This window comes from Heterodontus francisci, chromosome 1 (assembly GCF_036365525.1).
Source record: "Heterodontus francisci isolate sHetFra1 chromosome 1, sHetFra1.hap1, whole genome shotgun sequence".
Taxonomy (NCBI): Eukaryota; Metazoa; Chordata; class Chondrichthyes; order Heterodontiformes; family Heterodontidae; genus Heterodontus; species Heterodontus francisci.
Genome location: NC_090371.1, coordinates 271,476,310 through 271,493,698, shown reverse-complemented (window position 1 = coordinate 271,493,698; position 17,389 = coordinate 271,476,310). Strand labels below are relative to the sequence as shown.

General features: G+C 44.9%; 1 protein-coding gene across 4 annotated transcripts in view; it reads right to left on the bottom strand.

Annotated features, from left to right (window-relative positions):
- Window positions 1-17,389, bottom strand: part of LOC137376426 (chondroitin sulfate N-acetylgalactosaminyltransferase 1-like) — a 159,241-nt gene that overhangs the window by 15,141 nt on the left and 126,711 nt on the right. For all 4 annotated transcript variants that reach the window (XM_068044984.1, XM_068044975.1, XM_068045002.1 and 1 more), the window contains 2 exons: window positions 14,111-14,212; window positions 8,670-8,848 (listed from right to left, as the gene is read on the bottom strand). In XM_068044984.1, coding sequence (XP_067901085.1) covers window positions 8,670-8,848; window positions 14,111-14,212 — 281 coding nt within the window. The remainder of the gene's footprint in view (window positions 1-8,669; window positions 8,849-14,110; window positions 14,213-17,389) is intronic.

Here is a 17,389-nt window from a genome sequence, read left to right as displayed (position 1 = left end):
TTTTGCCAGCTGACGGTATGTCCCAGCTAGCCTGTCCCTCCATCTACTCTGATGCCCTTTTGCATGAATCCTACGACGGATGAAGAAAGTGAGATTCTTTACCTTGTATGATTATCATTCTTCATTCCCTATTAGCTTTCAAGCCTTGCTTGGCTGTTAAGGTTTTGTGCTTAAGGAGCTTTAATTAAGTTATTTTAAGTTAATGGAAGTCAAAATGAGTTGCAGTCCTAGGCCTTTGGTGGGGGGCGGGGAGGGGAATGAAATCACATGGGCAGCAGTCAAATAGAGTCACAATAACAACAATAAAAAGTGAACTCCCAGAATCAATCAAGCTTGGACAAATTCTTCCAGTGTGTGAAGGATGCCCTCATACAAAGAATGAAGGCCCTACAAAGTTGGTAACCTTACTTTTCTGGAATTTCCTGACATCTGGGTGTGTAGATGAAGCCAGGAAATGACTAAAGTTAGCCACAAACCAGACCTGTCAATAAGCTCAGGGGCCTGGGTTCCATGATTAATCAACATGGTAAACGAAAGCAGTCTGACTTCCTTTAGACAACGCTTGGTGACCTATCTATTGGCCCATTTTTTTGGAATCAAACATTTACATTTCAATATTTTGCCTGCCGTTTCAAAGATGATCTGGAAACCAGCCCTGAGTACTGAAGCAGTAAAGTTTTCAACTGATTTTATTCATATTTTTTTAATCTCAATGGTGTCTGCTGTTCTAACCAGCAAGGATTCTGAGTGCCGTGGGATGTGTCAGCAGATTCAATTTCAATGAAATATACAAAGTGGATGGAATCCATCAGACGATAATGTGTTCACCCAACCAAAATTAAGCAAGGTACATGTACATACAAAAATGGAGAAAACTGGACTTGTAATTGAAGGGACATATTTGTTGATTTAGCACTGGTGGTAGGATCACAAAGGTTTCATCAGTGGCCTGTTGGTTATATATTAACATTTCAGAAGTATGAAAAAAAAATACGGTATAGCATTCAGATTATCCATTTCACTATGGCTGACATTTAGGTGTGTGGGTACACTGAGCAGAACTCAGTGACCGAGTGATGTCGTCTTCTTTTCCATCTAGCACTCAAATCCACTGTGCAAGCTCTTTTGATGTAGTAATGGCGGTGGTGTAATGGTAATGTCAGTAGACCAGCAATTCAGAGGCCCAGGCTAATGCTCTGGGGACATGGGTTCAAATCTCACTGTGGCAGCTAGTGGACTTTAAATTAAAATAATAAATCTGGAATTAAAAATCTTGTCTCAGTAATGGTGACCATGAACCATCTGGTTCACGAATGCCCTTTAGGGAAGGAAACCTGCCATCCTTACCTGGTGACTCCAGACCCACAGCAATGTGGTTGATGCTTAAATGCCCTTCGAAATGGCCTAGAAAGCCATTCAGTTGTACTAAATCATTGAGAAACGTCTAAAAGGAATGAAACTGGATGGATCACCCGGCATCAACCTAGGCACTAGAAACAACAGCAGCAAACCCAGCCCTGTCGACCTTGCAAACTCCTCCTTACTTGTGCCAAAATTGGGAGAGCTGTCCCACAGACTAGTCAAGTAACAGCCTGACATAGTCATACTCACAGAATCATACCTTACAATATCCCTGACACCAACATGACCATTCAGTGGGACAGGACATACCCACCAGAGGTGGCAGCACAATAGTATATAGCCAGGAGGGAGTTGCCCTGGGAGTACTCAATATTGACACCAGACCCCAGAAGTCTCATGACATGGGCAAGGAAACCACCTGCTGATTACCACCTACCAACCCCCCTCAACTGTTGAATCAGTATGAATCATGTTGAACAGCACTTGGAAGAAGCACTGAGGGTGGAAATGACAGAATGTACTCTGGGTGGGAGGACTTCAAACTCCATCACCAAGAGTGGCTCGGTAGCACCACTACTGACTGAGCTAGCCAAGTCCGAAAGGACATAGCTGCCAGACTGGTCTGCAGCAGGTAGTGACAGAACCAACAAGAGGGAAAAACATGCTTGACCTCGTCCTCACCAATTTACCTGTCGCAGGTGCATCGGTCCATGACAGTATTGGTAAGAGTGACCACTGCACAGTCCTTGTGGAGATGAAGTCCCATCTTCACATTGAGGATACTCTCCATTGTGTTGTGTGGCACTACCACCGTTCTAAATGGGATAGATTTCAAACCGATCTAGCAATGCAAAACTGGGCCTCTATGAGGCGCTGTGAGCCATCAACATCAGCAGAATTGTATTCAATCACAATCTTTAACCTCATGGCCCGTTAACATCAAGCTTGGGGATCAACCCTGGTTCAATGAAGAGTGAAGGAGGGTATGCCAGGAGCAGCACCAGGCATACCTAAAAATGAGGTGTCAACCTGGTGAAGCTACAACACAGGACTACTTGCATGCCAAACAGCGGTAGCAGCATGTGATATACAGAGCTAAGCAATCCCACAACCAATGGATCAGATCAAAGCCCTGCAGCCCTGCCACATCCAGTCGTGAATGGTGGTGGACAATTAAACAAAATAACAGGAGAAGGAGGCTTCGCAGATCTCCATATCCTCAATGATGGGGGAGCCCAACACATCAGTGCAAAAGACAAGGCTGAAGCTTTTACAACCATCTTCAGCTAGAAGTGCCGAGTTGATGATCCATCTCGGCCTCCTCCTGAGGTCCCCAGCATCACAGATGCCAATCTTCAATCAATTCGATTCACTCCAAGTGATATCAAGAAACGACTGAAGGCACTGGATACTGCAAAGGCTATGGGCCCTGAAAACATTCCAGCAATAGTACTGAAGACTTGTGCTCCAGAACTGGGCCTGCCCCTAGCCAAGCTGTTCCAGTACAGCTACAACACTGCATCTACCCAACAACGTGGAAAATTGCCCAGGTATGCCTTGTACACAAAAAGCAAGACAAATCCAACCCGGCCAATTACCACCCCATCAGTCCTCTCCCGTTTATCAGTAAAGTGATGGAAGGGGTCGGCGACAGTGCTATCAAGCGGCACTTGCTCAGCAATAACCTGCTCAGTGATGCTCAGTTTGGGTTCCGCCAGGGCCACTCAGCTCCAGATCTCATGATAGCCTTGGTCCAAATATGGACAAAAGAGCTGAACTGAGAAGGTGAGGTGAGAGTGACTGGCCTTGACATCAATGTAGTATTTGACTGAGTGTGGCATCAAGGAGCCCTAGCAAAACTGGAGTCAATCAATCAGAGAAATCATAGAACCATAGAAAGTTTAAAGCACAGAAAGAGGCCCAACGTCTGTGTCTGTGCTGGCCAGAAAAAGAAAGCCTAATCCCATGTTCCAGCATTTGGTCCATAGTCCTGCAGGTTATAGCACTTCAAGTGCACATCCAGGCCCCTTTTAAATGAGCTGAGGTTTTCTGCCTGTACCAGTCATCTTCCCTCTAATCCTTCTACCAATCACTTTATATCTATGTCCCCTAGTCACTGACCCCCCTGCTAATCATAGTCATAGAGAGATACAGCACTGAATCAGACCCTTTGGCCCACTGAGTCTGTGTTGACCAACAACCACCCATTTATACAAATCCTACATTAATCCCATATTCCCTACCACATCCCCACCTACCTACACTAGGGGCAATTTCCAATGGCCAATTTACCTATCAACCTGCAAGTCTTTGGCTGTGGGAGGAAACCAGAACACCCAGCTCAAATCCATACAGTCACAGGGAGAACTTACAAACTCCGCACAGGCAGTAGCCAGAACCGAACCTGGGTCACTGGAGTTGTGAGGCTGCGGTGCTAACCACTGCACCACTGTGCCACCCCTACCACTGCGCCACGGTGCCGCCCCTACCACTGTACCACTGTGCCGCCCCTACCACTGCGCCACGGTGCCGCCCCTCAGGTAAATAGGCCCTTCCCATCCACTCTATCCAGGCCCCTCACAATTTCGCATATCTCAATCAAATATCCCCTCATCCTCCTCTGTTCCAAGGAGAACAACCCAGCCTATCCAAACTGTCATAGCTGCAATTTTCCAGTCCTGGCAACATCCTCGTAAATCTCCTCTGTACCCTCTCTAGTGCAAATATATTCTTTCTGTAATGAGGTGACCAGAACTGCACACAGTACTCACGTTGTGGCCTAATTAATGATTTATACAGTTCCAGTATAACCTCCCTGCTCATATATTCTTTGCCTCAGCTAATAAAGGAAAGGATTCCATATCCCTTCTTAACCATCTTATCATCCTATCCTGCTACCTTCAGGGATCTGTGGACATTCACTCCAAGGTCCTCACTTCCACTACAACTCTCAGTATCCTCCCATTTATTATGTATTCCTTTGCCTTGTTTGATCTCCCCAAATGCATCACCTCACACTCTCTGCGTTAAATTCCATTTGCCACTTTTCTGCCCACCTGGCCAGTCCATCCATATCTTGCTGCAGTCTCCAGCTATCCTCTTCGCTATCAACCACATGTCCAATTTTCCTGGCATCTGCAAACTTCTTGATCATTCCCCCTGCATTTATGCCCAAATTGTTAATATATACCACATAAAAGAAGGGGATCTAGTACTGAGCCCTGCTGAACCCCACTGGATGCAGCCTTCCAGTCGCAAAAACACCTGTCGACAATTACTCTTTGTTTCCTGCCACTGAGCCAATTTTGTATCCAGCTTGCAACATTCTCCTGGATCCCATGGGCTTTTATTTTTCTGACAAGTCTGCCATGTAGGACCTTGTTTAAAGCTTTGCCAAAATCCATGTAGTCCGCATCCACTGCACTACCCTCATCCATCCTCCTTGCTATTTTCTCAAAAAAAAATCAATCAAGTTAGTCAGACACGACCTTCCCTTAACTATCCTTGATTAATCTGTGCCTTTCTAAGAGACAGTTTATCCTGCCTCTCAGAATTGATTCCAATCACTTGCCCACTACGGAGGTTAGACTGACCTGTAATTATTCAGTCTATCCCTCACTCCCTTTTTAAACAAAGATACTGCATTAGCAGACCTCCAATCCTCTGGCACCGCTCATGTATCCAGTGAGGATTTGAAAATGGTCAGACCTTCTGCTATTTCCTCCCTGGCTTCTTTTAACAGCCTGTGGTATATTTCATCTGGCCCTGGTGATTTATCCACTTTCAAGGATGCTAATCCCCTCAATACTTCCTCTCTCCCTATGTTTATCACATCCAATACTTCAAATTCCTCCTCCTTAACTACAATGTCTGCATCGTCCCCCTCTTTTGTGAAGACCGATGCAAAGTATTCCTAACAGCACTGTGGTGTACCTACAACACATGGACTGCAGTAGTTGAAGGAGGCAGCTCACCACCACCTTCTCAACAGCAATTAGGGATGGACAATAAATGTTAGCCTAGTTAGTGACATCGGATGCCGTGAAAGAATAAAAAAATGGATATGACAGACGTACCATCACACTTCTTATTTCTGTGAGGTGACTGCAAGCAAGGTGACTGTAAATGATAGCAAGGAAGGTGAGAAGGGACCTGCTGCAGTTTCTTTAGCAGTAAATGAGGAGGATCTTTGTGGGAGTGGTCTGAACCCTTTGAATTTGCGATTGATTGTTCATCGAGTGGCAAATTCACAGGAAGTGTTGGAAGTGTTGTAACTGTGCAGATGCCTCCTGTGTTACGGGGAAATGGTAAGTTGCTCAATAATTTGAGTCTTAGTCCTTGTGTTATTTGAATTTGCTATGACAGACAAGCTAGATCAACATTGTGGCCACAACAGGGTGGAATTAGGCTACACTGTGACAAGGAGCTCACCTCCTACACTGTCAGGAGGTCTCACCACTCATCTGATTGAATGCAGGCACAACAACTCAAGATACTCAACACCATCTAGGACACAGCAGTTTCTCTGATGGACTCAATATCCATTCCCTCCCTCACTAGTACATCATATACTATCTTTCGGATGCACTGCAGCAACTCAGCAAGGTTACTTCAACAGCACCTCTGTTCCCTGCAAACTCAACAAAGAAAGACAAGAGCATCACTGTCATGGAAACACCACTATCTGCATGTCTCCCTCCAAATCACACCATTCAGACTTGGACATATAGCTGTTTCTTCATTGTTGCTGGGTCAAAATCCAGGAACTCACTATCTAACAGCAGTTGAATGAGACAATCACAGAATGGGATGGTGCTGGTTGCCTCTGCTCTTCTCCCTCCTCCCTCCTCCTCTTCAGTTGCTCATCATATTCCTGGTGGCAAGGGCTGTTGCCCTCATGATAGGGAGGTTGTGCAGGATGCAACAGACTACAAAGAACCATGACACATGCTCAGGTGAATACTATGGGGCACCTCCAAAGTAGTTTTAAAAAAATTCATTCATGGGATGTGGGCGTTGCTGGCCAGGCCAGCATTTATTGCCCATCCCTAATTGCCCTTGAGGAGGTGGTGGTGAGCTGCCTTCTTGAACCGCTGCAGTCCATTTGGGGTAGGTATACACACAGTGCTGTTAGGAAGGGAGTTCCAGAATTTTGACCCAGCGACAGTGAAGGAACGGCGATATAGTTCCAAGTCAGGATGGTGTGTAATTTGGAGGGGAACTTGCTGGTGGTGGTGTTCAAATGCATTTGCTGCCCTTGTCTTTCTAGTTGGTTGAGGTCGTGGGTTCGGAAGGTGCTGTCTGAGGAGCCTTGGTGCATTGCTGCAGTGCATCTTATAGATGGTACACACTGCTGCCACTGTGCGTCGGTGGTGGAGGGAGTGAATGTTTGTAGATGGAGTGCCAATCAAGCGGGATCATTTGTCCTGGATGGTGTCACGCTTCTTGAGTGTTGTGGGAGCTGCACCCATCCAGGCAAGTGAAAAGTATTCCATCACACTCCTGACTTGTGCCTTGTAGATGGTGGACAGGCTTTGGGGAGTCAGGAGGTGAGTTACTCGTCTCAGGATTCCGAGACTCTGACCTGCTCTTGTAGCCACGGTATTTATATGGCTACTCCAGTTCAGTTTCTGGTCATGGTAGCCCCTAGGATGTTGATAGTGGGGGATTCAGCGATGGTAATGCCGTTGATTGTCAAGGGGAGATGGTTAGATTCTCTCTTGTTGGAGATGGTCATTGCCTGGCACTTGTGTGGCGCAAATGTTACTTGCCACTTATCAGCCCAAGCCTGGATATTGTCCAAGTCTTGCTGCATTTCTGCACGGACTGCTTCAATATCTGAGGAGTCACAAATGGTGCCGGTGTCCAGGCAGTGAAAATGTTGCTTAAGTACCACAATGGTCTGCTCAATGACATTCCACGTGGCAGCATGGCTCTCATTATATGCATGCTGCTCATGTGTACTTGGGTTGCATACTGGAGTCATGGGCCAGGTGGTCAGCGGATTGTTGCCTAGTAGTCACCCTCTGATTTCTTGTGGTGGCTTAAATGCTGATGGTACAGCAGACTGGCACAGAATAAAAGGAGCATGACTGCTGCCTGAATACCAGGCATTCGCCTGTATGATGTGCTGAGCCTGGTCACACACCAACTGCACATTCAGGGAGTGGAACCCTTTGCCATTGGGACACATCTCTCCATTTAGCTGCTCACAAAGTGACATGTGCAGTCAATGGCACCCTGCACCATGGGAAAGCACGCTATTCTGGCGAAGCCACAAGTATGCTCCACCAGTTTCTCTCTAGAAAAAGAGAATGCAATGTACTCCCCTCTCCTGACATATACAGCATGAGTGTCCTCCCTTATACTGCAGCGGGCAGCGGACAGCGAACTGCGAGATGTTAGAGGTGTTGCCTGCTTCAGTCCAAAAGGATTCTGATGCAAAGAAGTGCATGGCTACAGTCATCCTTACACCACTGACAGCACTGTCCTCAGCACCTCCTCCATAAAACTGAGATGTCGCACACACTGCTCCTCGCTGAGGTTGAGGCTAAAGAATTGCTGCCTGAAGACTCTAGGTGAATATGGCCTCCTCCTCCTCCTCCCTCTTCAAGTAACTTGTCCTCCTCTGTATTACCTCTGCTCAATTTCCCTGTCATGTTGCAGGCCAAGAGGGATGATAACTACAGCACCCATGAACAACTGGTCTGAGCAGAACCCATGAAGTGAGAAGCAAGACCTTCACCACGTGAAACACCACTCCCTGTACACTTCGCCAACTTTACGTAGCAGTAGAAAACTCACAGCACATCTACAAACTCAGCCATGCCCAATAGCAATCAATCAGCAACCAACCCAAAAACAGTAGGTGATCCCTTTAAATAGTGCTGCTGGGAGTCCTTCCTGCTACTGAACGAGCGCATGTTCTATTGTGCGTGTTTAAGACAGGGCATTAGCTGGAGCGTTGAGGTTGAAAATAGCACTGCTGGCATCAAATCAGTGTTACATGCTGACGAACGGCACGATCTGCCTATTTTACCAACTTCCAGCGCATGCTTCTATCTCCAGCAGGAATGCCCTCACCAGGATTGCAGCTACGCAGCCTGCACCAGAAATGTGCCTGCATGGCGCTGATGTCATTTTGCGCCCAAAATGGCACCCATAGTGGAAAAAAATAGACACTACAGACAAAATTTTGTAGCCATAGAACCTTACAGCCAGAAGGAGGCCATTCGGCCCATCGTGCCTGAGCCGACTCTTTGAAGGAGCTATGGTTTTTTGGCTTCCTTGTGAAATTAAGGAGGTACCTGGCTGGGCGTTCAATCTGCATGTGTTTAAAAACTCTGCTGTGAAGTATATATCCACATCGCAGAAAAACAGCAGGACGTTGTTCCCCTTCCAAGCTCGAGCACCCACATCCAATCCTTTTCCACGAGAGAAATCCTCTTCCAAGGGAATGAAGGTGTAGTTCTTGTAGTTTGCTTCTCTATATTAGAAAGAAGACAGGTGAAAATTTTACTCCAGAACTTCTATGTTTTTTCTGCATAAAGTTCAGCAGTTATCTTTCCTAAATAACGAGAAGGTATCACTGCTACTTGTGAATCACAGTTTATTTGAATAACGACATATGAAATGGTAGCAGTGATGTTAGGTTTGGGATAAATTTAATTTACTGTACACACAGAACACAGAAGCAGATTCAATTAATTCTCAGGGGAGATGGTGGTATAGTGGTAATGTCACTGGACTAGTAATCCAGAGGCCCAGGCCTAATGCCCTGGGACTCAGGTTCGCATCCCACCATGTCAGCAGGTGGAATTTAAATACAACTCATTGAAACTCTGCAGTTGAAAGCTAGTCTCAGTAATGGTGTCATGAAACTATCATCGATTGTCATAAAAACTCATCCAGTTCACTAATGTCCTTCAGGGAAGGAAATCTGCCGTCCTTACCTGGTCGGGCCTACATGTGACTCCAGACCCACAGCAATGTGGTTGACTCTTAATTGCCCTCTGAAATGGCCCAGCAAGCCACTAAGTTCAAGGGCAATTAGGGATGGGCAACCCATGAAAGAATTTTTTTTTTAAACTCCCTTTGCTCCCCAGATGTTGGAATTTTCCAATATTGCCAATTAGCATTCACAGCTTTATTTTTAAACTTTGCTTTTGAGTGAAACTAAGATGTAAGGATCAAGGAAAGGTGGTAGGTGTCACTCAGGGACTGGTCTACAGGTCAGTAGTAGGGCTTCTCCCACTCAGTTCTCAGCCATTGGCAAGATGCATTCATTCTGTGGGCTTGGAGCTTGCAGCAAGTGAGAAAGATGTGTGGAGCAGGCAAACCGGCAATGGTATGGAACAAGCCATTTCCCTTACTGACATTATAAGGGTACAGGCAGTCCAGTGTAATGTACAAAGACACCTGGTATAGTGCCAGTGTTTGGCAGCAATCTTCCATACATACACACTCCATAATTCCTATTTCTTAAAATTCAATATTGGTTTCTACTTCATATGCTTTTTAGCCAAGCAGTTTTTATATGCGAGTCTCACACAGGACCATCCAGTATACTTATCATTTATTTTTATTCATTCATGGGACGTGGGCATCGCGGGCCAGGCCAGCATTTATTGCCCATCCCTAATTGCCCTTGAGAAGGTGGTGGTGAGCTGCCTTCTTGAACCGCTGCAGTCCATGTGAGTTAGGTACACCCACAGTGCTGTTAGGAAGGGAGTTCCAGGATTTTGACCCAGCGACAGTGAAGGAACGACGATATAGTTCCAAGTCAGGATGCAGTGTGACTTGGAGGGGAACTTGCAGGTGGTGGTGTTCCCAAGCATTTGCTGCCCTTGTCCTTCTAGTTGGTAGAGGTCGCGGGTTTCGAAGGTGCTGTCAAAGGAGCCTTGGTGTGTTGCTGCAGTGCATCTTGTAGATGGTACACACTGCTGCCACTGTGCGTCGGTGGTGGAGGGAGTGAATGTTTGTAGATGGGGTGTCAATCAAGCGGGCTGCTTTGTCCTGGATGGTGTCGAGATTCTTGAGTGTTGTTGGAGCTGCAACCATCCAGGCAAGTGGAGAGTATTCCATCACACTCCTGACTTGTGCCTTGTAGATGGTGGACAGGCTTTGGGGAGTCAGGAGGTGAGTTACTTGCCGCAGGATTTCTAGCCTCTGACCTGCTCTTGTAGTCACAGTATTTATATGGCTACTCCAGTTCATTTTCTGGTTAATGGTAGCCCTTAGAATGTTGATCGTGGGGGATTCAGCAATGGTAATGCCATTGAATGTCAGGGGGAAATGGTTAGATTCTCTCTTGTTGGAGATGGTCATTGCCTGGCACTTGTGTGGCACGCATGTTACTTGCCAGTTATCAGCCCAAGCCTGGATATTGTCCAGGTCTTGCTGCATTTCTACATGGACTGCTTCAGTATCTGAGGAGTCACGAATGGTGAACATTGTGCAATCATCAGCAAACATCTGACTTCTGACCTTATGATTGAAGGAAAGTCATTGATGAAGCAGCTGAAGATGGTTGGGCCTAGGACACTACCTTGAGGAACTCCTGCAGTGATGTCCTGGAGCTCAGATGATTGACCTCCAACATCCACAACCATCTTCCTTTGCGCTAGTTATGACTCCAGCCAATGGAGGGTTTTCCCCATGATTCCCATTGACTTCAGTTTTGCTAGGACTCCTTGATGCCACTGTATACAGGTGTTTGCAGAAGACATGGAGGGGTTTGCATTTATCTGGCCAATGTTAAGTTTTAAAATTGTATTCTGTAGATGGGATAAGAATGTATTGGTGTATTGGTGAGGGCAGATAACCATTATCAACAATGCCTCAGACACTGGTTATTGTATCACTCTATAAATATAAGATGCATGCAGCCTACACTCTTAACGTTCAGAATGCAACCTTAAGTGGAAGTGCTTAAAACAAAAATAACTTGCACTGTGCAGTGCTTTTAATATGGCAAGGTGTCCGAAGGTGCTTCACAGAGGCTTGAAGAAAAATGGGCATGAGTCAAAGAATGAGCTGAACAAAAGCTCGAGACCGAGGTAGTTTTCAGCCGGGTCTTATAGGAGGAGAGGAGATGGCAACGCGGAAGAACATAGAGAGTTGGAAGCATGTGGAGAGGAAGTTACAAAATGTGGGATCTGGGTGGCTGGAGGCTGGAAGGGAGAGGGGATGTGCAAGAGGCTGGAGTCTCAAGAACAGAGAGTTGAGTGGGGATTGTAGGGCTCGAAGAAGTTACAGAGATGGGAGTGGTAAAGGCTATGGAACAGCTTAATCACAAGGATAAGAATTTTAAATATGAGGCATGAGAAACCTGGAACCACTGAAACTCAGCAAGGAAAAGGATAAGAAAGCAGGACTTAGTGTGGGTTAGCATAAAGGTAACAACGTTTTTTAAATGAGCTGAAGTTTATGGAAGGTGAAAGATGGGAGGCCAGCCAGGAGAACACTGGAATGGTTGAGTCTGGTGGTGACAAAGCCATGAATAAGAAAAGGCCAAGCGGCAATCCAGATTAAAAAATAATTAATTGGGGGAGGGCCAATTTTAATGGGGTGAAAACAGATCTGGCCCAAATAAATTGGAATCAAAGATTGGCAGGCAAAATTGTAATGGAACAAAGGGCTGCCTTTAAAAGAAGGGATAGTTCAGGTACAGTCGAGGTACATTCCCACGAGGGGGGAAGGTTGGACAAACAAAGCCAGAACTCCCTGGATGATGAAAGAGACACAGAGTAAGATGAAGCAGAAAAAGAGTGCGTATGACAGGTGTCAGGTTGATAATACAACTGAGACTAGGCTGAATATAAAAAGTTCAGAAGGGAAATGAGAAAAGAAATAAAAGCAGCAAAGGAAGTATGCGACTGGCAGCCAACACAAAAGGGAATCCAAAGGTCTTTCATGGACATATAAATAGTAAAAAGATGGTACAAGGAGAGTATGGCCGATTGGAGACCAAACAGGAGTTGTATGCATGGACCAGAGATAATGGTTAAGGTACGACATGAATACTTTGTATCCATCTTTACCAAGGATGGTGATGCTGCCAAAGCCACAGTGAAAGAGGAGGTAGTTGAGACATTGGATGGGCTAAAAATTTATAAGGTGAAGCTGTTAGAAAGGCTGGCTGTACTTAAAGTTGATAAGTCACCAGGACCGGATCTGGGAAGAGTGGAAATTGCAGAAGTATTGGCCATAATCTTCCAATTTTCCTTGGATACAGCGGTGGTGCCAGAGGACTGGAGGAGTGAAAATGTTACACCCTTGTCCAAAAAAAAGGTGCAAGGATAAGCCAGGTAACTACAGGGTTAGTCAGTTTAACCTTGATGGTTGGAAAGCTTTTAGAAATGATAATCCTAGACAAAATTAACAGTCATTTGAATAAATATGGATTAATTGAGGAAAGGGGACATGGATTTGTTAAGGGTAAATTGTATTTAATTAATTTGATTGAGTTTTTTGAGGAGATAACTGAGAGGATTGATGAGGTACATGTGGTTGATGTGGTGTACGTGAACTTCCAAAAAGCTTTTGATAAAGTGTCACATAACAAGGCTTGTCAGCGAAGTTGAAGCCTATGGAATAAAAGGGATGTGGCAGAATGGATATATAGTTGGCGGAGTGACAGGAAACACAGATGAATGGTGAATGGTTGTTCTTCGGATTGAAGGACAATATATAGTGGGGTTCCCCAGGGATCGGTATTAGGACTACTGCAGGGCACAATTTGAAAATTTGCGGATGACACAAAACTTGGAAATATTGTGAACCCATGAGGAGGATAGTGATAGACTTCAAAAGGACATAGACAGGCTGATGGAATGGGCGGGCAGATGGCAGATGAAATTTAATGCAGAGAAGTGTGAAGTGATACATTTTGGTAGGAAGAATGAGGAAAGGCAATATAAAATAAAGGATCCAATAATAAAAGGGTTGCAGGAGCAGAGGGACCTGGGATATATGTGTACAAATTGTTAAAGGTGGCAGGGCAGGTTGAGAAAGTGGTTAATAAGGCATATGGGAACCTGAGCTTTACAAATACAGTACAAAAATAAGGAAGTTATGGTAAACTTTATAAAACATTGGTTTGGCCTCAACTGGAGTACTGCATCCAGTTCTGGGCACCACACTTTAGGAAGGATGTGAAGGCATTAGAGAGGGTGCAGAAAATATAGATGAGAATGGTTCCAGAGATGAGATTCTTCGGTTACATGGGTAGATTGGTGACTGTTCTTAGAGAAGGTTGTGAGGAGATTTGATAGAGTTGTTCAAAATCATGAGGGATTTGGACACAGTAGATAGGGAGAAACTAGTCCCACACGCGGAAGGATCATAAACCAGGGGTCACCGACTGGCAAAAGAAGCATCATGATGAAAAACTTTTACGCAGCATGTGGTTAGGATCTGGAATGCATTGCCTGAGAGTGTGGTGGAGGCAGATTCAATTATGGCTTTCAAAAGGGAATTGGACAATTATCTGAAGAGAGCAGATTTGCAGGCCTATGGGGAAAGGCCGGGGGAGTGGGACTAACTTAATTGCTCTCACAAAGAGCCGCAACAGACAGGACGGGCCGAATGGCCTCCTTCTGTGCTGTAGCCATTCTATGATTCGATGCTACTGTAACTTGCCCAAGTAGCCATTCTCCATGTGTTTATCCTCAACAGTTAATATTGTAGGTTACTCATTGGGTGTGCGCCAAAGGGATTATAACTGTTTCTAATAGACAGCACTTACCTGGACATATATTCAAGTATGGTTTTTACTTCAGTCATTTGTTCCATCCCAAAATAAACCACAGTGAGGTGAACTCTGCCATCCAGTCGAATACACACCTCCCTGCAGCACACATACGAAGGAAAAGTCACTTTCAGCTCAATACACACATGATTTGTAGCCACCCTGCTGCATGGAAAGTATAAAAAACACATTCAAAATACCAAAAATTACATATTCTTCACTTAGGGAAAACAAATAACTCAAACTAAATTGAACCCATCAACTGTCATATGTCAGCCATGGCTCAGTTGATGCCACTCTTGCCTCTGAGTCAGAAGATTATGGGTTTAACCCCACTCCAGGGACTGGAGCACCAAATCCAGGCTGACACGTCAGTTCAGTACTGTTGGACATGTTGCCTTTTGGATGAGCTGTTAAACTGAGGACGTGACTGCCCGCTTCTGTTGAGATAAAAGATCCATAGTGCAATCTGAAGAGCAGGGGAGTTCTCCCTGGTATCCTGGCCAATATTTATCCCTCAATTACTACATCACTAAAACAGGTTATCTGGTCATTATTACATTGCTATTATACTGACCAGCACAAACTGGCTGTTGTATTTCCTAGGTTCCAACAGTTACAGTCGTTCATTTGTTGTTAGGTGATTTGGGACATCCTTCCTGGGGTCAAAAAACGTGCTATTTAAATGCAAATCTCTCCTTCTATCAGAAGCCCATGGATGAAAGAATGGTGTTTTTTTAATAGCTTGAACAAGGCTGTGAACACGAACCATAATTCTATCTAATCAAATCACGCCTCATTTTGAAATGTGTTCTTTTTGAGATACAGAACAGGTTCCAGATCCAGTCAGGCGTGGCCTTGATCACAGGAAGGCAGATTCCGTACAAGTCTGTGGGTTTTTCAGTCACCTTCACTAGAGAGTAAATTCCACTGGACTCACATTGTGGCAAAAATTTATCCATTACATGGTTCACAGCACTCATGGTAGGCCATGTCAAATGTATTTCATGATATGTTTTGAAGGCTAGACAAGTGGCATTGCCCAGATACTGAGCACAGACATTCAGTTATTGGAGGGGATAGAGAGAAGGTAATTCAGTTATTGAGGGGGTAGAATATGGCCACATGGTTGATCCCAGAGCTTAAGTGAATGTTGTATTGGGAAAGGTTAACTACTCTGGGTCTTTTCTCTCTTGCAAACAGAGGATATGATAGATGTGCTTGAAGTTATAAAAGGTTTGGATAAATTGGATCCAAGTAAGTTTGTCGACCATGTACAGCATTTAAGCATAAGGTGTCACACTTACAGACTAAGGAAACAAGAGAAAATATAAAATGCAGGAGGAAGTCCTTGACTAAAAGGAAGCTGAGTATGTGCAATGGGTCACTGGTAGAAACCTTAATGGGCTTCCAGAAGAAACTAGACAGGTTCTCGTCAACAAACGTTATTACACATGTAACCAGGGAAACAAGGTGGATAGGTGGAATAAAAGCAGAAGGTGCTGGAAATACTCAGCAGGTCTGGCAGCATCTGTGGAGAGAGAAACACAGTTAATGTTTCAGGTCTGTGACCTTTCATCGGAACTGTCAAAGGTTAGAAAAGTAATAGGCTCTGAGCAAGTGAAAAGTGGGGGCGGGGGGAAAGAAGAATAAAACGGAAAGTGTGGGATAAGGCAGAGGGCAGGAGAGATTAAATGACAAAGATGGCACAGAACAAAGGCAAAGGGGTGGTAATACTAATGTTAAAAGACAAAACATTAGTCCAGAGAGAGTGTTAATGGTAGAATAACAAACAGCTCTGTCCAAAAGCAAAAACCTGAAAAATATGTTAAAAACCGGTCCATGTTTAAAAAATAAAATAAAATAAAATAAAGGCAGTCATGCTCTGAAATTGTTGAATTCAATGTTGAGTCCAAAAGGATGTAGAGTGCGTAATTGAAAGATGAGATGCTGTTGCTTGAGCTTGCGTTAACATTCATTGGAATACTGCAGCAGGCCCAGGACAGAAATGTTGGCATGGGAACAGGGTGGTGAATTGAAATGGAAAGCAACTGGAAGCTCAGGGTCATGCTTGCGGACTGAGCAGAGGTGTTCTGCAAAGCGGTTACCCAATCTAGGAGTGGACCAGGGTGTCACGGAGGGAACATTCCCTTTGGAATGCTGACAGGGGAGGAGAGGGGAAGATGTGTTTGGTGGTGGCATCACGCCGGAAATGCGGAGGATGATTCTTTGAATGTGGAGGCTGGTGGGGTGGAAAGTAAGGACAAGGGGAACCCTGTCGTGGTTCTGGGAGGGAGGGGAAGCGGTGAGGGCAGAAGTATGGGAAATGGGTTGGACACAGTTGAGGGCCCTGTCAACCACAGTGGGGGGTGGAGGGGGGGATTCTTGGTTGAGGAAAAAGGAAGACATGTCAGAAGCGTTGAACAGATGCATTGGAGACAGAGACGGACATGTGCCGGCACATTCACACCATGCGCCAGCACGTACACACTCGACCTCTCTCTCCATTATTAAGGTATTTCCGAAACATGCAACGTTCCTTGGACTACTGCTCTCCCCACATCCCGAAATCCATACTCAGTGCCAAGCACCAGTACATGTACACAATTGACTTCTCTCTCCAGTATTACAGGTGGATAGGTGGGCTAGAGGGGTCAAACGTTTCCTCCTGCCCAAAACTGTCTATGTGACTAAATTCATAGCAAAAACAGAAAATGGTGGACACACGCATCAGCTTTTCCAGCGGTTGGAAGGAAAAAGGAGCAAGTGAATGGGTTTGTGTCTAGAACCTTCATCTGAACCAGAATTTGGGAGATTAGTGAGCTCCTTTAGGAAGTTAACCGACCTGTTTGCATCTGCCACAACAGGCTGTGCATTACCAACATTTTATGTTCCTACTATTGGAAAACCATTTCATTTATAATGAAAACCCATTTAATTTATTTTAAAGTGCCTCAGCCGCCACTACAATCTTGTAAAATCTTTAAAAAAAGAAACAAAGAATATTACTTAATCCAAATAGCTAAGAAATCGAATGATATAATTTGAAATCAAGAGAGGAAATGTTCATCGATCCACTAGAAATACCACCAAAAGAATGTTTCCAGTTAAATGACATTTGTAATCGGAGTGTGGGAAATAAGGTTTGTAAACTGCAGACATGAATTGCCACATGGGGTTATGATATAGTGGCAACAGGACAGGAAAGGATGGGGAAACGTGTAGCTAGGTAAACAGATTACATAGAATGTACAGCACAGAAACAGTCCATTAGGG